General features: G+C 49.5%; 1 protein-coding gene across 2 annotated transcripts in view; it reads right to left on the bottom strand.

Moving 5' to 3' along the window:
- megf10 (multiple EGF-like-domains 10) overlaps window positions 1-26,726 on the bottom strand; it is a 193,852-nt gene that overhangs the window by 98,889 nt on the left and 68,237 nt on the right. For both annotated transcript variants that reach the window (XM_038804066.1, XM_038804067.1), the window contains exon 5: window positions 18,784-18,876. In XM_038804066.1, the coding sequence (XP_038659994.1) occupies window positions 18,784-18,876 (93 nt within the window). The remainder of the gene's footprint in view (window positions 1-18,783; window positions 18,877-26,726) is intronic.

Genomic DNA, 26,726 nt, shown 5'->3' with positions numbered 1-26,726 from the left:
CCTGGTTTGATAATCTTTTCATTCAATAAGGGCGAGGAGAATTGTTAGTCGCATTAGTATTGCCATAAAATGATGTTAAGTGTTGGCCCCCACGCACAGAAACTAATTCTTGACCTCCTGTGAATGTAAGAAGAACAACTGTAAGAATCCCTTTGAGTTCATCACCAGCGTTGGGTTACAAACCACCAGCTGTTGTACCGAGACACTAATGTTGCTGATACTTCAATTGACCTTAATGGAAAGGGAAGGAACTTTCTCGATCTCTCGCGGCATTGGCCAGGTTTAGTCTGAACGGGAAGCAGCATTAAAAGGAAGGGGAATAATTGGATCAGGGTGCGCAGTCGTGATCCAAATCCATTTAAACGTCACGAGCGTCGTCTTTAATCTCACATTTTCACAAGTGGCAGAATGTTTCCAGTGACGGAGGGTTTTTAGTAAAAATTCCCGGATGTCGGTGTCACTGGCAAAGCCGGCATTTCTCCGCCCGTCTCAAGTTCTGGGAGTTTGTCCCAGTGAAGCTGATGGAACCAGTGATACATTTCCAAGTCAGGATGGTCTGTGACTTGGAGAGAAACTTGCAGGCGTTGGCGTTCCCATGCGCCCTTGCCCTAAGTGGTTGCTGTCGTTGCTTGTAGCGACTCCTGCCAGACTTGCCGTCATGGTGTGCCACGCCCGTCTGTCGTGTGCCATCCTCACTGATCCACTACAGCCTCATCAGCAACTGCTCTGTGACGCCCATCACCCAAACAGACCTTGGTCATGGTATTTCTGGTCTTTATCTCCCCTTTCTGCTGCCCTTAACTTTGCCCCCTCTAGAAGAGATCTCTGTAGCTTTTCAGCTGTGACCAATTGGCTGAGATGCCGACACTTTTGTTTTCTGGATGTCCCCTTTTAGAGTTCATAAGTTCACAAGATATAGGAGCAGAATTAGGCCATTTAAATTTTTTAAAAACTGGCATAAAACCTGGATGAGGATTTTTTATGCACCGGTAAACTTTTCCAAGAATTAAAATAGCACTAAATGGCTAATTAAACAAACGTTATAGGCACACAATTGTCAGACCCAACCATTGGCGTAAGGCATTTTTGAAATATTCTTTGAACTCAACTACAACATAGAGTTAACTTAAAAATCAAAGTTAATTAAAAAAAAGTTACGTGCCCACATTCTATATTCAGCGATACCAAAACCCCTGTAATTATCTTCAGTGACTACACCCCACACAATGTGCTCTGACCATCAGCCTCCACCCCATCTCATCAGAGTAACTGTATTTCCATCCTGAATCCGATTAACAATCTGCACCCCAGTGTTTCATGCTAATCGTGAACTCTGGATTTAAATTAATTTTTTTAATCTCTAAAAGTGACAGCAAAAGTAGCCCAAAATAACAACAACTTAAATATAGGGTTTGCAAACCCTTTTCATGTACATCGATTTTCTTCCCCCCCCCCCCAAACATGCCGACAGCAGCAACATTTGCCTTTCCTTTGTTCTGTGATGGGACATGGGCGTCGCTGGCTGGGGCGGCATTTGTTGTCCATCCCTAATTGACCTTAAACTGAGTGGCTTGCTAGGCTACTCAGAGGGCAATCGCATTGCCGTGGGTCTGGAGTCACGTGTGGGCCAGACCCGTAAGGGTGGCAGATTCCCTTCCCTAAAGGGCATGAGTGAACCCGATGGATTTGTACGATAATCATGGTCACCATTACTGGGATTAGGTCCAGATTTATTAATTGAACTTAAATTCCACCAGCTTCCACAGTGGGATTTGAACCCCACGAGCATTGGCTCTGAGCCTTTGGGTTGCTAGGGCAGTGACATACCACTTTGCCGCCGTCGCTCCCATTTCATTAATGTGCCACTTTTAAATGGTGGCATGTCTCACGGCGCTTCTTAGGAGCAGTCATAAAACAACATTTGACACCGAATCGCATCAGGAGATGTTAGGAGAGGTGGCCAAATGCTTATTCAAAGTGGCTGAGAGGTTTAGGGAGGAAGCTCCAGAGCTTAGAGCCCGGGTAGCTGAAGGCATGACCAGCAATAGTGGGGCGATCAAAATCAGAGATGTTCAAGATGCTCGAATGGGAGGAGGGCAAGGAATCTGAGGAAGGATGTTCTTGCTGTGGAGGGAGCACAGCGAAGGTTTACCAGGCTGATTCCTGGGATGGCGGGACTGTCATATGAGGGGAGACTTGGGATTATATTCATTAGAGTTAAGAAGAGTGAGAGGGGAGTCCAGAACTAGGGGTCATAGTTTGAGGATAAGAGATGAACCTTTTAGGACTTGAGGACCTTTGAGGAGAAATTTCTTCACCCAGAGAGTGGTGAATCTGTGGAATTCACTACCACAGAAAGTAGTTGGGGCCAAAACGTTGTGTAATTTCAAGAAGGAATTAGATACAGCTCTTGAGGCTAAAGGGATCAAGGGAAATGGGGGAATGGCGGGATCAGGGCATTGAACTTGATGATCAGACACGGCTCAGGTCTTGGGCCTTATTTTAATCCATTCATGACACAGCCACTTGCACAGAGTTAAAATCAGGCCCAACTTATCATCACAGTTTAATTTTTTTTTTAAATAACGATTCTATTGAAATTTCAAAGAAGCATGGTGAGTGCTTACGAGGGTGACGGTAGTGGAGGCAATCAACAATTTCAAAAGAAATTGGATGAACACGTGAAAGAAATAAACACGGGCCCATGGCGATCGAGCAGGGAATTGGGACTGACTGAATTGCTCCATGGAGAGCTGACATGGGCTAGATGGACCGAATGATCTCCTGTGCCTTCTTCCTCCCAACCTCTTCCAACGGGCAGGAGATACAAAAGTCTGAGAATACGCACCAACAGGTTCAAAACAGCTTCTTCCCCATTGTTACCAGACTCCTGGATATCCCTCGAATGGACTGAACTGATCTCTTCACACATCTTCTCTACTGAATAGTAGAGAACACTCCGTAAGCTTCACCCGATGTCTGTGTCCATGTGTTTACATTGTGTATTTATGCATGTCCTATGTTTTTTCATGTATGGAACGATCCGTCTGGTCCGTACGCATAACCTTACTTTTCACTGTACCTCGGTACAAGTGACAATAATCCAAATCAAATCAAATCAAATGGCTCTATGATTCTATGTCATGGGAAAATACGAACATAATCTTGGCAAAAAAGAATTACAGCAGTCTGCTTAATTTTGTTCCTGCAGCTGCGTTGAAAGCTCTATAAACAGGATAATTTTATTTGCTTTGCGGATTTCAACAGGAAAATCAAACAAGTTCCATTTATTCTAGAAATGTTTCTGTCTGTTAATGGCGAATGCTTTTGACATTGCGAGGATTATGATACCTCGGAGGCCTGTTGGAAAGCATAGCAGGTGTTTTTTTAGGCCCCAGAGTCATGGAGATTAAAATCCAATTTGGGAAGAAATGTATTTCTTCAGTGAACTTCATTGTACCTCTCAGAGCATTGGCATTATTCGACCTCTTCTGTACCCAACTGATCTATCGTCATTTACAAATCAAAGAACTGCAGAAACAAAACTGGAACGCTTCTGGTTTATTCAGCAGATGAATATGCATTTGTTATTTTTTTGAAGATTCTTCATGTTTGGTTGACAGGTTAGCAGCTTCAAATTCCTAGGGATACACATCTCCAAAAATCTTTCCTGGTCCACCCACGTTGATGCTATCACCAAGAAAGCACAACAGCACCTCTAATTCCTCAGGAAACTAAGGAAATTCGGCATGTCCACGTTAACTCTCACCAACTTTTACAGATGCACCACAGAAAGCATCCTATCGGGCTGCATCACAGCCTGGTATGGCAACTGCTTGGCCCAAGACCACAAGAGTCGTGAGCACCGCCCAGTCCATCACACAAACCCGCCTCCCATCCACTGACTCCATCTACACCTCCCGCTGCCTGGGGAAAGCGGGCAGCATAATCAAAGACCCCTCCCACCTGGTTTACTCATTCGTCCAACTTCTTCCATCGGGCAGGAGATACAAAAGTCTGAGAACACGCACAAACAGACTCAAAAACAGCTTCTTCCCCGCTGTTACTAGACTCCTAAACGACCCTCTTATGGACTGACCTCATTAACACTACACCCCTGTATGCTTCATCCGATGTCAGTGTTATGTAGTTACATTGTGTACCTTGTGCTGCCCTATTATGTATTTTCTTTTATTTTCATGTACTTAATGATCTATTGAGTTGCTCGCAGCAAAATACTTTTCACTGTACCTCGGTACACGTGACAACAAATAAAATCCAATCCAGGTTTTGCTATGTCGGAAACACAAAGCGGATCAAGTCAGCACATCTGGAGGAAGCGGATAATTGATGCTTTGGACGTACTCCAAACTGAGACTGAGAGGCGATTGCCCCATATTAATAGTATCAGTAGAAAGGGAGAATGGGGAGGGGGAGGAGAAAAAGAGGCATAGGGACAATCTTTTCACAACATACACATAATCTCAGTCAAGATGAATCGTGTGAAGCAGTGAGAGTCCAAAAGAAAAAGGTGAAAAGATGTGAGATGGTGACGTAGTGATAATGTCAGTGTACTAGGAATCCAGAGGGTCAGGCTCTGGGCGAGATGGGAGTCAAATCCCACCACAGCAGCTGGTGGAATTTAAAATCAATTACTAAATCTGGATTGAAAACTGGTCTCGGTAATGGTGACCCTGAAACGATCATCGATTGTGGTAAAATCCCATTTGGTTCACTAATGCCCTTTAGGGAAGGAAATCTGCCGTCCTTACCCGGTCTGGCCTACCTGTGACTCCAGACCTCCAGCAAGGTGAAGACTCTTAACTGCCCCTCAGGAATGGTCCAACAAGCCCCTCAGTTGAAGAGTATTGATGGATGGCCTTGCCAGCAATGCCCACATCCAATATGAAAGAATATAAACAAATGGAAAATACAGAAAACCTGCCGATTTCAATATGAAGTGAAAGCAGGTTTGAAAAGCTAAGCTCAAGTTGTTGGTGAAGTACAGTGAAGACAAAACTGAGGGCACAATGATATCCCGGACTTCCCTTGATCCCCCTTCTCCCACACTAACCCCCCCCCCCCTCCCCCAACCCTTTGTGGCCATCACCAGCCCCCATCACCAGGAACCCTACCAGCCCAATGCTGACACTCGACAGACATCGAGCTCGATAACGGTCGGAACTGGAAAACATTCATTCAATTGATCGAAATTCTGTACCACAGCCAAAAACATGCTCTCACCAATTGTGGCAATTAACGTGGCGAATTATCTAATATCACAGTGCATGCAAACCCAAGCAAGATGTCACTGCCATTCTTGAAGCCTTTAAAGACTAAATAAAAAGCAAAACGCTCAGAGACCCTTCAGTGAGCTACATTTGACTTTTCTCCTGCCCAACAGAAACAGCTAAAAACCCTGGAGCAGACAGACAGACTCGATGATCATCTCATTAGTTTGTGGATAATTTACAAATGACACAGCTCAGAAAGAGGCATTCAGCCTAAAGGCTGTAGGCCGGTGTTTATTGTCTACATGAGCCTCCTCTCCTTATTGACATAACCCTCTATTCCCATCTCCCTCAAGTGTTTATTCAATTTCCCCTTAAATTGTGTCAGTGACCTGCAGGGCAGATCCTCTACTCATTTCTCCACATCTCGCAGTCGAATTCTTTCCAGTCCAGTTGCTCATAGGAGCCTCTCATTTTCTATTTCAAATTGTCTAACATCATCATTCTCTTTCTCCCACTTGGTCCACATGCCTCTAATCATCCTTCATTATTCTCCTTCAGCAAGTTCTCAAGCCTCAGAATCTGGTCAATCCGACCTCGTTGTTTTCTTGATGATATTCACCAACGATCGTTCCTCCTCTACAAACACGAGAACTTCTTCATCAGGCTCATGTTCTCTCCAACAGATCTGCTCCCTCCTTCTCCAGAACCACATTTCGCAAACTTTCTAATCTTTGCACATCCGCTTTTCTCAAGTCCCACTTTTCAGCCTCTTGCATCAAGACCTTCCAAATCACAGTCTTGATCATTCTTTACTTAAGATCTCTACTCATTCCTATGCTGAGCAATTCTTTATTTTTGGAGAACACATCCTTTGCCATTGCTATTCCAGCTCTGATTTCTTTATGGGGCAGTGACCATCTTCTGATGTGCTGTACTTATACTGTGAAACCTGGCCCAGTTGTCGACCATTTATCTTGATCTCTGCTTTCTCACCATAATTTCTTCCAATCTTCATAACTTTTGTCTCTGATATGTACATTTTCAATCTGTAAGCTTCAAAAACTTCATTCATTCTATTCCTTGGTATCTGTAGATCCTCTGCTTATTGCGCACTAGAAGCTGATTATCAGCAAATCTCATTACCTTCAGCAATTAGCCTCCTACCTTGACACCTTTCTGTTCTTCGCCGAGTGCTTCCTTCCTTATGCCTTTTGCATAGATGTTAAGGGTCAATCAGATAGTTGACAGTCTTGTCTCACCCAGCATCCAAGTTCACTAGGTTCAGTTTCATCAAATGCTGTCCTGATTGTACTAGTCAGTTCCGTTTACAGAGCTACAATCGTTAGGTCATCTCTCCGGCTAACCTCGATTACATCCAGCACTTTCAACAGCTTTGCCCAATCAAAAACCTTTTCAAAATCCACAAAGCAGTTTGCATCTTCATGACCAGGAAGCCAGTGGTAGCAATGACAAAGATTTATTTAACTCAACGTAAAGTCTGCCCACGGCAGTAACGATTTACACATTACAGTCCTCGTTGGGAATATCAACGTGGCAGTCCCTGCTCAGGCCGGCTTTTCTGCTGGCTTTTACTGGCCCCAGCTGAGTGAATCGCCACCGGACGCTAATACTCCACGTGCCCCATGAGGAGATCGAATATTGTTTCCCCGTGGGCCTCGTGGGGTTATGACACCTTCACCAACTCCCCCCCCCACACACAAAAGTCTGGACGTTCCCCCTCTGTAACCATCTGAGGAGGCCTTTGGCGCCACTTCACCCTGAGGCTAAGCTTCTGCCTGCGGAGGGTCTGGGTCGGGTGGAGTGTAACTGTTGGTCGACCATCTATTCCCAGTGCCGGGATCTCAGTCCCGGACACGGCATTGTCTGCCTGTGTGGGCCCCTCTGTGTCTATTTCTGAGCCAGGGTCGCCTTCGTCCTGATGTTGTCTTGATGGTCTTGGTGTTGTCCTGGTGGTCTGGGTGTTGTCCTGGTGACCAGGGTGTTGCCCTGGTGCTCTAGGTGTTGCTCTGGTATTGATCTAATAGTCTCGGTGCCATCCTGGTGTTGTTCTCGTGGTGTTGGTGCTGGCCCGGGTCGTTCTGGTGGTCCGGGTCTGGGTGTCGAGCCCCAGCTGGATACACCCCCTGGCTAAACAGTGGTTCTCGTAAAGATGGAGGTATTGACGTCCTTGATCGGGCGCCCCTTAGAGCAGACTCTCGCTTCTTTAGGTGGTCCACATACTTCCGTAGGGTCTTCCCTTGGACCTGAACCTTGGCTGACACAGGCCCTGTTTTCTCTACTATGATCTCTGGGAGCCAGGGTGCACCATCTCCAAACTTGCGGGCATAAACCGTGGCTCTCGGTTGGCATCCTCTGGCCATGATACAGTCTCCGCAAACCCTGCTATAGCTCTACATTCCCGTTCAGGTTTGGGAAGGTGAGGTTTAACTAGGTCCTGAGGCAGCGGCCAATCAACACTCCCGTTCCGCTGGTGCCACTCCTGATGTAAGATACGGCGCAGTCCTGTAATTAAAAAGGAATTTTGCCAACTGTGTATCCAGGGAGCCCGCAGCTTGCTTCCGCATGCCTCTTTTAACTATCTGTGCCACCAGTTCACCCAGGCTGTTAGATGACGGGTGAAACGGGATAGCTCGAATGTGCCTGACTCCGTTCATCTTCACGAACGTTGAAAACCCGTCTCTTGTGAACGGTGTCCCGTTGCCGGCTACCAGGGCCTCAGAGACCCAGCGAGTGCTAAATGACGACCTCAACGTCTCAATGGTGGCCCTTGATGTGGTGGAGGCCATCTTGTAAACGTCGAGCTATACTGAAAGGGTGTCCACTATAATGGGTGTCCCGTAGAAGGTCCAGCGAAACCAGCATACAGTCTGACCCTGGGTCACCCTGGCCATTCCCAAGGGTGGAGGGAGGCTGCAGGTGAAGATATTTGCCGCTGACATCTGGGCAACAACGTACGACTGGCTCGATGACCCCATGGATTCCAGGCCACCAGATGTAACTTCGAGCCGGCATCTTCATTTTCGAGATGCCCGGGCGGCCACAGTAAATCATTCAGGATCATGTCCTGGCCGGGCATTGGGCTGACCACGCGAGCCTCCCACAGGAGGATTCCATCTTCCACACTCAATGCCTGTAGCTATTGGGCGCAGGGGTCTAAGCTTGTTGGCACGGTCCCCTGCTCCGCTCGGCTCCTTGTACAGAAGGGCCCAAATTGTAGCCCAATCCCAAACTGCTCCAGAACCGCTATCAAATACCCCCACTCTACCCGGTCAAACGGCGTCCAATGCCACAACACCTCTGTCTCCCTCGCCTCCACCGGAGCCTTAACCACGTTCAATACCCTCCTCATGTTCGAAAAGAGCTGCCTCCCTCTCACAAGTCCCATCTGAACTCCCCCTATCACCTTCTGGATGCACTCTTCCAACCTACCCGCCAATACCTTCGACAACACCTTTGCGCCACATTCAAAATTGATATGGGCCTGTACGACCCACATTCTGTCGGATCTTTATCCTTCTTGAGCAACAGGGAGATCGATGCCTGCCTCAAAGTCTGTGGCAACACCCTCTTCCCTATCGCCTCCTCAAACATTCCCACCATCAGCGGCACCAACTTATCTTTAAATTTCTTGTAATACGCCACTGGAAACTCATCCAGCCCCGCCACCTTCCCCGACTGCATCCTCCCAATCACATCTTTTATGTCCTGCTCCTCTGTCGCCCCCTCCAATATGGCCCTGTCTCCCTCCCCCAACCCCGGGTAATCCAAACCATCCAGGAATTTCCTGCATCTCCCGATCCTCCCCAGGTGACTCCGACCTTAACAATCTCTCGTAAAATTCCTCAAACACCCTATTAATCTGATCTGGAGACGCCACCAACTTCCCTGCCCAATCCCGCACCTGAACAATTTCTCTCGCCGCTGCCTCCCTCCGGAGCTGAACTGCCAGCATATGTCCCGCCTTCTCTCCATACTCATAGCCCACTCCCCTCGCCCGCCTCAATCGGTGCACTGCCTTCCTTGTGGATAGCCAGTCAAAACTCGCCTGTAGCTCCTTCCTCTTTTCCAATAGTGTTGGATCCACAACCTCTGCATACCTCCTGTCTAGATCCAACATTTCATCCATTAACCTTTGCCGTTCCACCCTCTCCTTCTTATCCACCTTTGCCTTAACAGATATCACCTCCCCCCTCACCACTGCCTTCAAAGCTTCCCGTACTACCGCCTGCTAGACCTTACCCGTACAATTAAACCGCACATATTCCTCAATCACTTTTCCAATCTTATCACAAAACCCTCGTTCCCCCAATAGCCCCACATGCATTCTCCACCCCAGCCTCTGCACTGCTCCCTTCTCCAATACCATATCCACCCAGTGTGGCGCATGGTCCGATATCGCCATTGCCGAATATTCCGACCCCTTGACCCCGGCCAACAGCAACTTCTTCACCATTAAAAAATCTATCCTCGAATAGGCCTTAAGAACTGAAGGGAAGAAAGAATAGTCTCGCTCCCGTGGGTGCAAGAACCTCCAAGGGTCCACTCCTCCCATTTCCACCATTATCCCAGCCAATGCCTTCGCTCCCCCTGACTGGGTAAGCGATCGCGGTCATGACTTGTCCAATTTTGGGTCCTGCACCAAGTTCCACTCTCCACCCACTATCAATTCATGTGAATCCAAGTCGCGGATGGCCCCTCACACCTTCTTTACAAACACTGCGTCACCCCAGTTGGGACCCTACACACTAACCAATGTGTCGATCCCCTCCCCTCCATTTTCTCACCTCCTAGGCCCATTGAAACCTGCTCATCAGGCTCCAATGTCCACAGTCCCTCCCCCCACCACACCTCCGCTCACTAGCCGACTTAGGTGAGCTGGTGCGGGGGGCCCCTGCTCAAGCCTTTCCTCACCTCCCGCCCAGTCCCAGGAAAAATAAACGATCAAATATATACTTTTCATACAAAACCATCGCTACAAAAAAACAGCAACAAAAATCTTTGACCACTGTAACAGCATGAAGTAAGAACATTATTCAAAGCTACAAAGAACATCAACAAAAACCGTTTAACCTCTATAACAGTATAAAGTAGGAACATTATTCAAAGTTACATATATACATTCTTCCACTCTTTACTTCCATCCCAAGCCTTCTGCCTTCATAAATATCTCCGCCGCCTCCAGAATTTCAAAATAGAAGCTCTGAAGTTGGAGGTCACCCTTGGCTTTGCTGCATACACCACTCCAAACCGCACTCCACTGCCGGACAATGCCTTCTTCACCCGGCCGAAAGCCGATCGCCGCTTTGCCAGTTCCACCATCACGTTCTGATAGATACGAACCTTGGCATCAGCCCATTGCACCTCCCGCTCCTTCTTTGCCCAGTGCAATATCTTCTCCTTCATGTGATATCTGTGAAAACAGATAATCACTGCCCTTGGCCTTTCATCTTTCGCCTCTTTGCCGGTTCTGTCAACTTAGGCTTCAGCCTCAGCGACCAATGAGTTTGGCCCAATTCATACCAAGAGGGTTCCTCTCCCTGCCCCATCAGTACTGCCAAAATCTGGCCAATGTACTCTGTCGGCCTAGGGCTCTCCGCCCCCTCGGGCAAGCCCACAATTCTTACATTTTGTCATCTCGAGCGGTTCTCCATATCCTCCAGCTTCGCTCGCAGCCTCTTATTGGCGTCAACCACCCTCTGCAGCTCAATTCCCATCGAGGTCAGCTGATCGCTGTGCCGCAACATGGCCTCCTCCACTCCCTTCATCTTCTCACTCTGTTCCCTCACCTCGGCCAACACCTTTGCAACAGCTACCTTCACCGGGGCAATTGCCTCCTCTACCAACGCCTTCAGTGCCACTGCCATCTCCTTTCTCATCATCTCCATATGCTTTGCTAACTGCTTTTTAAGCTCAAGAGACACCACCTCAGCCATCTTCTCTGCTGTAAGCAGTGCGGCTCCACCCAGCGGCCCGGCCTCCACCGAGCGGCCCAGCCTCCGCAGCTCCACCGAGCGGCCCAGCCTCCGCAGCTCCACCCAGCGGCCCAGCCTCCACCGAGCGGCCCGGCCTCCGCAGCTCCACCGAGCGGCCCAGCCTCCGCAGCTCCACCCAGCGGCCCGGCCTCCACCAAGCGGCCCGGCCTCCGCAGCTCCACCGAGCGGCCCAGCCTCCGCAGCTCCACCCAGCGGCCCGGCCTCCACCGAGCGGCCCGGCCTCCGCAGCTCCACCGAGCGGCCCAGCCTCCGCAGCTCCACCCAGCGGCCCAGTCTCCGCAGCTCCACCCAGCGGCCCGGCCTCCACCGAGCGGCCCGGCCTCCGCAGCTCCACCGAGCGGCCCGGCCTCCACCCAGCGGCCCGGCCTCCACCGAGCGGCCCGGCCTCCACCCAGCGGCCCGGCCTCCACCCAGCGGCCCAGCCTCCGCAGCTCCACCCAGCAGCCCAGCCTCCACCGAGCGGCCCGGCCTCCGCAGCTCCACCGAGCGGCCCGGCCTCCGCAGCTCCACCCAGCGGCCCAGCCTCCGCAGCTCCACCCAGCGGCCCGGCCTCCACCAAGCGGCCCGGCCTCCGCAGCTCCACCGGGCGGCCCAGCCTCCGCAGCTCCACCGAGCGGCCCAGTCTCCGCAGCTCCACCCAGCGGCCCGGCCTCCACCGAGCGGCCCAGCCTCCGCAGCTCCACCGAGCGGCCCGGCCTCCGCAGCTCCACCGAGCGGCCCGGCCTCCGCAGCTCCACCCAGCGGCCCAGCCTCCACCAAGCGGCCCGGCCTCCGCAGCTCCACCCAGCGGCCCGGCCTCCACCAAGCGGCCCGGCCTCCGCAGCTCCACCGAGCGGCCCGGCCTCCACCAAGCGGCCCGGCCTCCGCAGCTCCACCGAGCGGCCCGGCCTCCACCAAGCGGCCCGGCCTCCGCAGCTCCACCAAGCGGCCCGGCCTCCGCAGCTCCACCAAGCGGCCCGGCCTCCGCAGCTCCACCAAGCGGCCCGGCCTCCGCAGCTCCACCGAGCGGCCCAGTCTCCGCAGCTCCACACAGCGGCCCGGCCTCCACCGAGCGGCCCGGCCTCCGCGGCCCCACCGAGCGGCCCAGCCTCCGCAGCTCCACCCAGCGGCCCAGCCACCGCAGCTCCACCGAGCGGCCCGGCCTCCACCCAGTGGCCCGGCCTCCGCAGCTCCACCGAGCGGCCCAGCCTCCGCAGCTCCACCGAGCGGCCCGGCCTCCACCGAGCGGCCCGGCCTCCACCGAGCGGCCCGGCCTCCGCCCAGCGGCCCGGCCTCCGCCCAGCGGCCCGGCCTCCGCCCTCTGGTCAGCCCCAGGCTGGTCCTCACGCTCGAAGGCGAGCTCTCATTCTCTCCCCTCCTTGCTGCTCTCTTCCTCTAATGTTTGGACACCCTTTGCCTCTTTGCCAGTTCTTAATCCTTCATAAATTGCACCCACGACCGGGCATTAAAAATTTCCAAAAAGAAAAAAAAAACATATAAGCCTCAAGCAGGAGCCACCCAACATGTGACGCCCCCTCTACATGCTGCCTTCGGCTGCCTCATGTTCTGGGCCCTGCCCCGCTGCTCTGGCTGCTTGAAACACTGACCTCAGTCTCACTGCTCCCTCAGCCCCGCTGCTCCGCACTTCATCTTCAGCCCCGCTGCTCCGCACTTTATCTTCAGCCCCGCTGCTCCGCACTTTATCTTCAGCCCTGCTGCTCCGCACTTTATCTTCAGCCCCGCAGCTCCGCACTTTATCTTCAGCTTTGCTGCTCCAGCTGCCTCACATTCTCCACCCTTTCAGCTGCCTCACTCCTGTATTCGGGCCTGCCGCCTCGACTGCCTCGTGTTAGACTCTGGCCCCACCCCTCCAAATGCCCCGCACTCCGGGCTCAACGCCTCCTCTCTGGCTGCCCGACACTCCCGCGGGGTTCTTCGCTGGTTTTAAACAGACTTGGTTTGGCGCCCGTCCCTTCGGCTGTAAATGCCGAAACAAGTCGGGGAGAGAAGAAAAAAACCGGGAAACCCAACGAAAACGCTGTAAATAGTATCCACCGGTGGGAGACTGTTCTTAATGAGGCCGCTCCTCTCGCGGGTGCCACTGGAAGTCTCAGAGGGAAACAGATTTAAAGTAATCGGCAGAGGGCGCGCTGAGGAAGATGAGGAGAATTTTGATTTTAAACGCAGCGAGTTGTGGTGATCTGGACTGCAGTGTTCGAAAGGGCAATGGAAGCAGATTCGAAAGGGAATGGGATAAGGACTTGAAAAGGAAACATTTTCCGTGCTGTTGGGAAAGAACGGAGTGAGTAGGGATCATTGGATAGCTCTTTCAAAGAGCCAGTGCAAAGATGATGGGCTGAATGGCCTCTTTTGTGCAGCGGAGTTCTCTAAAGTCAAGAAATAAATGTATTTGGCACCGTAGTTAATTGCTTCCCCATGAAGAAAAGTTTGTGAGTGTTGAGTCAGTGCGCTGAGGTGTGCTAAACCTGAGCAGAAGTTGACAATCATTCCAATAACACAAACACACAGAGGGGAAACATCACAAAACTGCACAGCAGACCTGTGACCTAACCATTCACCGCATCGGGAATCCTAGCTGATTATTCCTATGACTTTCAATTCATTCAAATAGCACAAGTTGGCTGGAAAAACAAAGAGCAAATGCTCAAATTCTTAATATGCATTCCCAAAAGCAAGGCAAGACTTGCATTTCTGTGGCATCTTTCACAATCTCAGGATGTGCTTTAACACCAATTAAATGTGTAACGTATGGCACCCAACATGTGCACAGCAAGATCCCGCCAACAGAATAGGTGTGGGTCCAGCAACTCGAAACACAAAAATCCAGGCGGGCGATCTCAGTGCAGTACCGCAGGAATGCCGCCCTGCCGGGGGGGGAGACATCTTTTAGATGTGACCTTAATTCCTGTCAGGTGGATAATTACCAGATAATCTGGGGGGTTTTCAGTGATGTTGGTTTCTTGGTCGGCCAGCGAGAATTGCCCCTGCTCCTCCAGTGGGATCTTCCGCAATCTTCAAGGACTGACGGGACTTCAGCTTAATGTCTCTTCGAAAAAGACGGCATCTGCCAATGGCGCAGAGCTCCCTCCATATTGCACCGGGCGTATCAGCCTAGAATTCTGTGCTAAAGTTCCTGGATGTGACGAACCCACAGTGTTCTGACTCAGTCAGCAGGCGCGCTTCTAAACTGAGCCACACCCAATAACTAAACAGCCATCTGACAAAGCTGTGTACCAAAACTCCATAAAACTAATTATTCTAACTCCTCTATCAAGTGATAAGCTGATTTGGGGAATTTTTGTTTCTTTCTCCTTTGCTTTCTGCCTGAAAGCATTGAGTTTTAATGAGGCCTTGGTGCTTGGGAGAGATGTCAGGTGGTTTCCTGTATGTGTCAGGGGAACGTTCCACAGTGCGTGAAGCCGAGCTCGAAAATATTTTTGTATTTGTGAATGAATCTCACTCAGGGTCATGTGTCTGTCTTTCTGAGGGATTCATTTGTTTTTTTGCTTCTGCCACATAATGAACTGAAGTTTAACTTTGATGGCACTGCCTGGAGTGTGCAGCCCTGACTAACCCAGGTGTCATCTTGCATTGGCATGTCGTTGGCAATTTGGAGCAGACTTCTGAAGTAATTTCTGTCACGTCTAATCTATTATTTTAATCTAGAATTAGCCTGTAGCTGCACTCCACTAGCCCGTTCCTTGTGGCTGTACAACGTGAGGTGCACGCACAAAATCTGATTATCATTACAGACTGCAAATCTTTGGGGGTGATTGCCACTCATGTATGGTGACTGATGATGTTCAGCAGACTTCATTGCATGTGGAATCTGTTCTGGGTCTGACTGTAGTTGAAGCTGCACAATTAAATGTCAGTGTGCACGGTAGCACAGTGGTTAGCACTGTTGTTCGCAGCTCCAGGGTCCCAGCTTCGATTCCCGGCTTGGGTCATTGTCTGTGGGGAGTCTGCACGTTCCCCCCGTGTCTGTGTGGGCTTCCTCCGGGTGCTCCGGTTTCGTCCCACAGTCCAAAGATGTGCAGGTTAGGTGGATTGGCCATGCTAAATTGCCCCTTAGTGTCCAAAAAGGTCAGGTGCAGTTACGGGGATAGGGTGGAGGTGTGGGCTTCAGCAAGGTGCTCTTTCCAAAGGCCGGGGCAGACTCGATGGGCCGAATGGCCTCCTTCTGCACTGTAAATTCTATGTTTCAATATTTCCAATTACCAAGACACTGTTAATCCTTATAAAATATGTCAGCCAACAATTCATGGAAATGAGAGTGGAAGATGACATCAAAATAAATAGAGCCGGTGGTATTTCGCTGTTTCCCTGGAGGTACCAAGCGAACTGAGACACCCATGGGAAAGCAGAAACATTTCCATGTTCGGCTTTCCAAATAAAAAAAAAATACATAGCCCTGGAAACTATGCACTCAGCTGAGTGTGCGCCGCAAGCTGCGTTTCTAAAAATGGTGTCTAAATTTAGAGAGCTGTGGGATTCGAGAAATTTAGCCTCCTGTTTCTTGTCCACACTTTGGCCTCACATTCTTCAGTATTTTAATGTCAATGCGAAGATTTGCTACAACAGCATTAATTTGAGGGTTTTCTTAGTAACTTGGAACAGCAAGGGTTTGACGTTGCTGCTGAAATATCAAAATCCCACATCCCAATTTATTTGAACCGTTAGGTAATGCCAGCTGTGGTTTTAGTGGGTATCATTCTCATCTTGGAGGCAGAGGTTGTGGGTTTAAGCCCCACCCCCAAAGACTCGTGTGAAGAAGTGTTCCCCTGCCTTCTCTCCCAAATAGCCTGACTCTGAATTTTTAGTTATGTCCCCTTGTTGTAGGTCTTCCCCACCAGTGGAAAATGTTTCCCTCCTAGTTACCCTGGTCAATCCTTTTGAAATCCTAAAAGCGAGCTCAAACAAATCACCCTTTAACTTTGTACATCCCAGGGAATACAACCCAATGTGTGCAGTCGCTCATTATAATCTAACCCTTGGGGCCCTGGTAACATTCTGATTACTCTATTACATTCATGCCAAGGCGAAATATATTCTGTCGAAAGTATTGTGCCAGAACCATACACAGTCCTCCAGATGTGGTCCAAACAGGGCTGTGTATAGCAATAGCAAAACTTCTTCCCCATTACATTCCAGGCTCTCTCCATAGGGTCTGACATTCCATTTACCTTTTAGGTTATTTTGATACTACATTTTTAAGCGGGATGTACGTGGATCCCCTAATCTCTTTGGGCTCGCCACCCTTCCCAAATCTTCACCATTTAAATAGCACCCGGACCTATTCCCTTATGATCCATAATGGATGATCTCACACTTGGCTGCATTGAAATCGGTCTGCCACACTTTTTCCCACTCACTTAACCTACAATATCTCTTTGTTCCTGTCTATGTTACAGCGTGCTCTACCAGGGCCAGAAGCAAATTGTGAGGCCCAGGTGCGTGAAAAAAGAAAATGACTTGCGTTTACATAGTGTTTTCACATCCATCAAACCTCTCAAAGAGCTTTACATCCCATGAATGACTTTTGAAGTGACATTGTAACAAAAACGGTGGCCAATCTGCATACAGAAAGGTCGCACAGAAAACAATAACCAGATGAGTATTGGTTGAGGGATGAATATTGGCCAGGACACTGAGGAGAACTCTGGGACCTTTCACACCCACCCAACCAGCCGATGGGGCCTTGGTTTAACTTCTGATCTCGAAGACGGCACTTCTAGCAGTGCAGCACTCCCTCAGTACTGCACTAGAATGCTAGGGGGGGGATCTTCTGGTTGCACCATCCCAGAGATCGGAAATTCCCGCCTGTGGTGGGGGTCATAAAATTCTACTCAAAATGCTTGATATATTTGAATTGCACCACGAGACATCAAAACAAGATTCACTGCATCCTTCTCACAGCAGCAAACCATGTGGAACCATCCACATAGTCCAATATCTGTACTGTCATATAGACACTCAAACTCTACTCTAAACCTCAAGTGCAGTCATAAGGAAAAAATAATGATTCTTTCATTTACTTTGGCTACAATATTATAGTGAATGAAAATTAGGGGGAAAATTCCAATGACTTTCCAGCTGTTAATGCCCAGAATATGCCAACTCCAGGGTGGCAAATTGCCAACTCCAATGTACGTTAGCTCAGATCATGCTGGAATAGGAAATCTTGTTTCTTTCCCATTAAGACTTCTCCCTTAACCCTTCGCACAAACATGTTTTGCACCGTAACTCGCCGGGAGAGTGGGGCGCTCTGATAACGGATCCACGAGGACAACAGGACAACCCAGGACCTCGGTGATTGACGGGACCAGCAGTCTGTCTCCTTAGCGAATGAGATTTGAGGATTTCAAAAGAGAGGAACAGCAAAGAAGGAAGTAGAGCGAATATGAGTCAAATCAGGCACGGAAAGAAATAAAGAGAGGGAAAGAATGATTGGAGAGAGAGAGAGAAAAATCAAAAAGGATTAGAAAGAAAAAGAAACAAATCTCCAAGAACAATTTATCGCCTGGCAGAATGAAATTCCACAATTTATATTGGTATCTTTCTGGGTCAGAGGGGTTAATTGGCATTGCATTAACAGCGGTCACATTGTTAAATGATGGGATGCAGTGGTGTAGTGGTATTATCGCTGGACCAGAGATCCAGAGTCCTGCTTTGGGGACCCAGGTTCGATACCTGCCATGGTGAAATTTGAATTCAATTATGGTCAGGAATGAAAAGTCTAATGAGCTGACCATGAAACCATTGTCGATTGTCGTTAAAACCCATCTGGTTCACTAATGTCCTTTGAAGAAGGCAAGTCCTTACTTGGTCTGGCCTACATGTGACTCCAGATCCACAGCAATGTGGTTGACGCTTAATTGCCCTCTGGGATGGACAATAAATGCTGGCCCAGCCAGCAATACCCACATCGCATGAACAAATAAATAAAAAATTGATATTAAAATAGAGTTTGAGTATTTATATGTCAGTACAGATATTGGACTGTGGATGGTTAATTACCAGCTGCAATATCTGTTGTGTGTTTAAAGGGCAACTAATGGTGTAAATCCAACAAGTAATAGGGGGAATCAAGGGTAAGTTAGCGTTTGTTTGAAGCAATTTGTAAAGCAACCAGCAGGTTCTGGAGATTCACACCTCTCTTTACATTGAACATGGAATATACAGTGCAGAAGGAGGCCATTCGGCCCATCGAGTCTGCACCGACCCACTTAAGCCCTCACTTCCCCCCTATCCCCGTAACCCAATAACCCCTCCTAATCTTTTGGACACTAAGGGCAATTTATCCCCTGAAATATTTGGGCAATTAACAACAGCATCTGTAATTAACACAACATTATTTTTTCATCAAGTATCCAGCCCATTATTTACAACTTTTTCCATTAAATACTTCAACATTTCAAAATTAAACATCAGAATGATACTGTGCATCGAAGGAAGCTTCTGATTAAAATTGCACTAACAGGCAGACAGCGAAGACCAAAGTAGACAAGATGGAAACGAGCAGGTGATCTTACCGCTGGAACAGTTGAGGCCACCCCAGCCCGGTTCACACTGACAGGTGTTGGGAGCAATGCATCTTCCGTGAACACATTTCTCAGCACAGTGAGCTGTTTGTGACGGGCCACAGGCAAGGAGGAAAGAAACGAGAGAGAAAATTAAAAGTTAACAGCTTTCAATAACAGCTGCAGCAGATCAGTTCAGATGCGGTTCACTGCACATAAACACCTACTGTTCCTCACAGACCAACTTGCTTCTGCGAATGGAGAACTGCAGCAGCCTCCCACCATTTACCATCCAGCATCAACGAGAGGGCTTTCCATCTCAAAAATCTTAGTTCAAGTGTTGTTTGTTATTTGGTAATGTCATAAGTCATAGAGATTTACAGAGTTGAAACAGGCCCTTTGGTCCAACTTGTCAATGCCGCCCAGTTTTTACTACTAAGCTGGTCCCACTTGCCCGCATTTGGCCCATAGCCCTCTATACCCATCTTACCCATATAACTGTCTAAATGCTTTTTAAAAGACAAAATTGTACCTGCCTCTACCACTGCCTCTGGCAGCTCATTCCAAACACTCACCACCCTCTGTGTGAAAAAATTGCCCCTCTGGCCCCTTTTGTATCTCTCCCCTCTCACCTTAAACCTATGCCCTCTAGTTTTAGATTCCCCTACCTTTGGGAAAAGATGTTGACTCTCTACCTTATCTGTGCCCCTCATTATTTTATAGACCTCTATAAGATCACCCCTCAGCCTCCTACGCTCCAGGGGAAAAAGTCCCGGCCTATCCAGCCTCTCCTTATAACTCAGACCATCAAGTCCCGGTGACATCCCAGTAAATCTCTTCTGCACTCTTTCTACTTTAATAATAATAGTATGATAATAGTGGCCAGAACTGTTTGCGGTATTCCAAGTGTGGCCTTACTCATGTCGTGTACAACTTCAACAAGTTTTAAGATCTTGAGAGAGAGGAAAAAGACTCGCACTTATGTCGCACCTTTCCCGTACCAGCCTCCCCGAACAGGCGCCGGAATGTGGCGACTAGGGGCTTTTCACAGTAACTTCATTGAAGCCTACACGTAACAATAAGCGATTTTCATTTCATGACTGCTGGATGTTCCCAAATGAAGTACTTTTGAAGTATAGTGACTGCTGTAATGTAGGGAACAGAGTCCTAATTTAAGCACAGCAAGATCCCTCAAATATCTATGTGACAATGACCAGATCTTCTGCGTTTTTTTACGATGCTAATTGAGGGATAAACGTTGGCTCAGGCACGGTGGATAACTCCTCATCGTTCTTTGGGATAATGCCATTGGGATCCTAAATATCCTTTGGAGAGGGCTGATGGGGCTTTGTTTAACATTCCCTCGGAAAGATAAGCTGCGGGATTCTCTGTCAGCAGAATCGTCCGCTCCACCGGCACCCTACCCATGCCTTGCGGGTTTCCCGACGACGTGGGGTGGCCACAATATGGAAACCCCGTTGACCGGCTGTTGGAGCAGAGGATCCCGCTGCCGGAGCACGCAGGAAAACACGGCTGGCGGACCGGGGAATCCAGCCCAGCACCTCTGACAGTGCAGCACTCCCTCAGTGCCACACCAGGGGGTGCCAGTCTGGATTTTAAGTTTAAATCTCTGGAGTGGGACTTGAACCCACGACGTCCCGACCCAAAGGCAAGCACGCTACCCCACTGAGCCACAGTAACATTCGATTGCGCTAATACAAATGCTAACCTTAGCAAGAAGCAGGAAGAGCAAAGAGGGAAGAACAGTCGGAAAACAGTTTGTGACTCTTGTTACATCGCTGAGAAAATATCGCTGTCCATTTTCCGCAGAAAAATACAACCTCAGATAGATCACATTCAGAAGACATTTTTTAAACAGGATCTCTCATCAAAAAAAATGTTTTAATTACTGGAGTGATGCCTTAAAACATCTCTAAAGATAAATAAACTTGGGTTAAATGCTGCAAGGCTCATTACTGAACTCCCAACACAAACTATTAAAAGTAATATATTCATAGGAATTCATTTTAAAGCACTTTTAATTGAAATGTTGTGCTGGAGGATTGCGATACACCCTGGGTAGAGTTTGATGGTCCCCTCGCCCCCAAATCGGTGGGATTTTTCAGTCCAGCCAAAATCAACCGACCTTGGAACAGCTCGTCGCATTTGCCAGGGGCTCAGTTTAGCTCACTGGGCTAAATCGATGGCTTTGAAAGCAGACCAAGGCAGGCCAGCAGTGCGGGTTCAATTCCCGTACCAGCCTCCCCGAACAGGCGCCGGAATGTGGCGACTAGGAGCTTTTCACAGTAACTTCATTTGAAGCCTACTTGTGACAATAAGCGATTTTCATCTCAGTCCCGACCCCTCCACAGCCGGGCGGCAAAACACTTCCCACAAATACACAAACGTACTCACCAAACTCAATTGTTAGTGAGATTTTTATTAATAATCTTTATCCGTGTCACAAATAGGTTTACATTAAGACTGCAATGAGACTATTCTATGTGAGTATCGGAAATTGAAAAGAATTCAATGCAAAATATTTTTGAAAACTTCATCATCACCGATTTCTTTCAAAATTTACAGCTGAAGATAATATTTCAAGTTACTAACCAGATTTGGGAGGTTGTTTTTTTTTCCCTCAGGTTGTGATGGGCTGCAGAATGGCAGCAGGAAAGAAACAGGAGGTGGACCTCCCGTTGAATCTCATCCACAGGAGCCTTCTTCAGATTTTCCACCCATCCCCCAACTAAAGTGGGTCCTGACTGCTGGCCTCATATATACTGGCCTCACTAATACTGAAATGGCAGCAAGCAGGTGAGGCTGGAGGCCCAGCTACTCCTGAGGAGAACATCCAACGTAGATTTATCAGAACAATACCTGGACTCCCGGGGATACGTTTTTAAACACTAATTTACAGGATGGGGGTGTCGCTGGCTAGAATTTGATAAATTATTACTGGGCTGCAAACATTGCGATGGTGAGGAAATGGGCCATGTAGGAGAGGGGAAATGTTGGAAAATCTCAGCAAGTCTGGCAGCATCTGTAGGGAGAGAAAAGAGCTAACGCTTCGAGTCTGATGACTCTTTGCCAAAGCTAACAGACAGAGAAAGTGGGAAATAATTATACTGTGGAGTGAGAATGAAAGATGAGACAAAGCCACAGAAACCCAGGGAAACTGGGTATTAATGGCCACAGCTACCAAGGGGAAAGTGTGTTAATGGCCGTCTCCAGAAAGGCCCATGCAGGAGAGGTCGGTTTGGGGATGGGTGGAGGCGGCATCATGTAAGGGGATGTGTTTGAGGGCTTTGTTGTTGGCGCCTCTGCCGTTTTCACCGACCAGGTATTCCGTTAGTCCAGTGATGGTGTCTGCTCTGTGGGTGTGGGGGCAGTGCAGGCAGCACTTGGGGTTGGGGAGCATGTCACTGCTGGCACCTATTTGTGATAACCGCAGGTTTATGCCGACGAGACTAAGATGGGAGGTTCCGGGAGTGGTGGCAGGTGGAGATTGAGTTAAGTTACAGGGGGTAAATTCAGAGGGCTGGGGGTGTTGGGGGAATTGTAGGAGCTGCCCAAGGGGAATGGTTTCAGGTATCTGCAGCTTTGGGATTTTGTGAGGAGATCCTTCTCGGGGGCTCCCGCCTCTGGTGCTGCAGGATAAGCTTCTGTTGGAGGATGAAATAGGGGAGGGGAGGGGTGTTGGGTATTTACAAGGAACTGATGGAGAGGGAAGGTAGAGGATGTTAAGTGCAAATGGGAGGATCTGGGGAAGAGGTGGGGGCTGTGACGCGGGCTGAGGCCTTGCGGAGGGAGATCGCGTCCTCGCCGTTTGCGAGGTTAACCCTCATCCAGTTTAAGGTGGTGCCCATATGAGAGTGGCGAGAGTGGGCAGGTTTTTCGAGGAGGCGGAAGATAGGTGTGGGCGGTGTGTGGCTGGGCCCTCGCAAATCACGTCCACATGTTCTGGGCGTGTCCACGATTGAGGGGGTTCTAGTCGGGGTTCTCGGATGTTATGTCCGAGGTTCTGGATGTGGGGGTGTCCCCAGGTCCGGAGGTGGCGATATCTGGGGTGTCAGAAGACCTGGGATTGCGGGGGAGGGGGCTGGAAAAGAGAGGCCAATGTTTTGGCCTTTGCCTCCCTGATAACCCGGAGACGGATTTTGTTATGTTGGTGGGACTCGGAGCTGCCGAAGACAAGGTTGTGGGTTAGCGACCTGGCAGGATTCCTGGGGTTAGAGAAGATCAAGTTGCTTTCGGGGGAGGGGGGGGGGGGGGGGGGGGGGGGGGGGGGGGGGCGCAAGGGGGTTAAAATGGGGAAGACGAGACGTGGATCGGGGTCAGTGTCAGGGGGCTGGAGGATTGATGTGATATTCCTCTGATGTTCCTTGGTTGTTCTTTTGACATTCTGTATATTTATATTGTTGTTAAAAATCTTGAATAAAAATATTTTTGATAAAGAGATAGACTCAGAAAATCTTCATTTTAAAACTTAGTCAAATATTTAAATGCGCTCTCTGGTGCCATGGATTAACCCCCTGGTTGGGGAAGGGGGGCATGGATTCTCTGTCAGATTCTTTGCAGTGGAAAATCTCACGAGACAGCGGGAATGGGAATCTCAGGGGTAGTATCTTGTTCTGGGACTTCCCTGCCCCTCACCGGTGACATGACATTTAAATCTGTTTTAATAATTGAAAACAAAAAATTCCAATTAAGGGGCAATTTCTTGTGGCCAGTTCACCTAACCCTGCCCATCTTTGGGTTGTGGGGGTAAGACCCACACAGACACGGGGAGAATGTGCAAACTCCACACGGACAGTGACCCGTGGCCGGGATCGAATCTGGGTCCTTGGCACGGTGAGGCAGCAGTGCTAAACACTGCGACAGCGTGCCACCTTATTTTAATAATTTTACATCTACTTCAACAATATGGATCCCCCCCCCCCCCCCCCCCCCCCCCCCCCCCCCCATATTAAGAATTCCCCTATCACAGGGCAGGACGGTGGCACAGTGGTTAGCACTGCTGCCTCAGGGCGCCGAGGTCCCAGGTTCGATCCCGGCTCTGGGTCACTGTCCGTGTGGAGTTTGCACATTCTCCCCGTGTCTGTGTGGGTTTCACCCCCCACAACCCAGAGATGTGCAGGGTAGGTGGATTGTCCACGCTAAATTGCGCCTTAATTGGAAAAAAATGAATTGGGTACACTACATTTATTTTTTTTTAATTCCCCTATCACGTCGGCTCTTGCAAAACGGAAGCCATCAAGGGGTAACCGCCAGGGGTGTCCAGGTAAATATAGCCCCCCCGGGGTGGGGTGGCGGGAGGTACATGACTGGGAGGTGCCCTGGCACAGTCCCTGCGCTGCCCCGGCATTAGCAGGGTGGCACTGCCAGAGGCAGTAGCTGGGGCAGATCCTCTGTGAAGCTCCCCCTTATGTGTGTCTGTGTGTGTTGTGTGGGGGGGGGGTTGAGGAGAGGTGGGGGATTTTCCTTACTGTGGGGTTTTTGGGGGGGGGGAGCAATTTTTCAGTGCAGACCTGTAGAGCCGGCGTTACTGGCTCTAGCGTGCCCCTTACCCCCCTCCATCACCGCCAGCGTGACAGCAATCAGCCCCCCCCCCCAACCCCCACAGATGTTCTGTGTGCTGAGCGGAGAGAATCTGAAGAGGAAACTCAAGCTGGAGAGCCTCACGCCGATTCTCTCGCCTCACCAGCACTCTGTGCACTGACTGCAAAACTCCACCCCCGGTCTGTGATAGGATGTGGTTTTACCTTTCATGATCCTGGCAAAGAGGCTTGCAATCCCAAGTATGCTACCCGTTGGGAAGGGAAAATAGCTAGCGACGTTGTTCCGACAAAGAAAAATGGGAGGATGTACAACCAGAACAACAACAACTTGCCTTACGTCCCAAGGTTCACAGTGGGGTGGGGGTGGGGGGGGGGGGGGGGGGTCCCTATCCTCGTAAGCCCACCTAACCTGCACATCTTTGGACTGTGGGAGGAAACCAGAGCACCCGGAGGAAACCCACGCAGACACGGGGAGAAGATGCAAACTCCACGCAGCCACCCAAAGCCCTGAATCGAACCTGGGTCCCTGGCGCTGAGAGGCAGCAGTGCTAACCACTATGCTGTCTGCTCTTCTTCAAAATGGTGGCCATGGCATCTTCAATGTCCACCTGAGAAGGCAGACAGGGCTTCTGTTCAATGCCTCCTTCAGACAATGGCATCTCTAATGATAGTTCCTCAGTACAGCCCTGGGACTGCCAGCCTTGCTTTTTCTGCACAGGTTTCTTGAACTCACGATCTTCTGACAGAGGCAAGAGCCAAATAGTGTCCTTCGGTGCTGTAAACATTCTATGATCCTGCAGGTCTGGGGAACATAATGGATTCCAGCATGGCTTCCAATAAGAAATTGGATAAACACCTGAAGCACAGCGGTTAGCACTGTGGCTTCATAGCGCCAGGGACCCGGGTTCGGCTCCCGGCTTGGGTCACTGTCTGTGCGGAGTCTGCACGTTCTCCCCGTGTCTGCGTGGGTTTCCTCCGGATGCTCCGGTTTCCTCCCACAAGTCCCGAAAGACGTGCTGTTAGGTGAATTGGACATTCTGAATTCTCCCTCTGTGTACCCGAACAGGCGCCGGAGTGTGGCGACTAGGGGCTTTTCACAGTAACTTCATTGCAGGGTTAATGTGAGCCTACCTGTGACAGTAAAGATTATAAAAAAAGTTAAAAGAGCAAGAAATTGCTGGATTATGCGGAAAGGGAAGAAAGGTTTGATCAAATGAGTTGCTCTGGCCAAGAGCCAGTACAAACAATACAGGTGATGTGTCCTCCCTCTTCACCGCAACCAGTCCAAGGGTGCTAACAACGAAGCCATGGCAAAATCCTGACCCAAGCAGGTAGTTCCAAACACCTCAGTGGGGGGGAGAGAGAGGGGGAGGGAGGTATAGGGTGAGAGAGTTCCAGAGCTTACTGCCTCAGCAGCTGAAGGCCCGGCCGCCAATGTTAAAACAAATATTGTGTTCAAGAGGCCAGAATTGGAAGGATGCAAAGGTTCCCGGGGATTTTAGGGCTGGGGGAGATGGCAGAGAATGGGGTGGGGGGGGGGGGGGGGGGGGGGGGGGGGATGGGCGAGGTCAAGGAGGGATTTGAATGCAAGGAAGAGAACTGAATGAACTCAGTGTGTGAGTTAAGGAAAATTCTGTGGAGCTGTTGTTCACTTCCCGGCAATCGGTCACAAAGGGACAGGCACTGAAGGAGGTTGAATACCGCATCAATTTACCCAGTCAGCTAACAGCGCCGAGCTCGGGGAAAAACTGAAGGAGGGATGGTGGAACTGATGTGAAGGAAATTAAAATTAGCGGGATTTTAAGTAGAAAAACGCAGCCTGTCAGGGGGGGCGGCACACACAACACAAACCTTCAGTTTTATACGGCGAGATGAGAAAATAGCAACTTCTAAAAGGGAGCAGTTCTGGTCTCGCTGAGCTTTATTTCCGAATCCGAGCTCTTTTATTTTGGTTGTGGGGGGTCAGACCACTCAATGGACTGGGATTTGTTATTCTCAACATGCAAATCAATCACTGTGGCTAGAATACAATCATTACACATTCTGGTCACACAGGCTGGAACCGCACAGGCAAATGCTTGGCCCACAATATGAAGAAGGAAACATTTGTTTTTTTTGCACTTGTAAAATCTCTTGTGCAAATATATTCCAAATATGTCCTTTCAAAAGTAAAATTATATCAACAACATCATCTCCAGGTCCTGTTGACAGAATTAATTTTGTGTTGCTTCACCTGCCCTAATATTTTTCCACTTATTCATCCCCCCCCCACCCCCCCCCCCCCCCCCCACACCCCCCCCCACCCCCCACCCCACTCTCTGCGCGCTCTTCTTAACAGATCCACTTTTTACTTAACTTACAATCGTTCTAATCTTTTAAAATTTAATTCTAAGA

This window comes from Scyliorhinus canicula, chromosome 8, assembly GCF_902713615.1.
Source record: "Scyliorhinus canicula chromosome 8, sScyCan1.1, whole genome shotgun sequence".
Taxonomy (NCBI): domain Eukaryota; kingdom Metazoa; phylum Chordata; class Chondrichthyes; order Carcharhiniformes; family Scyliorhinidae; genus Scyliorhinus; species Scyliorhinus canicula.
The sequence above is the reverse complement of the archived record's forward strand: the minus strand, read 5'-3'. Positions and strand labels throughout refer to the sequence as shown.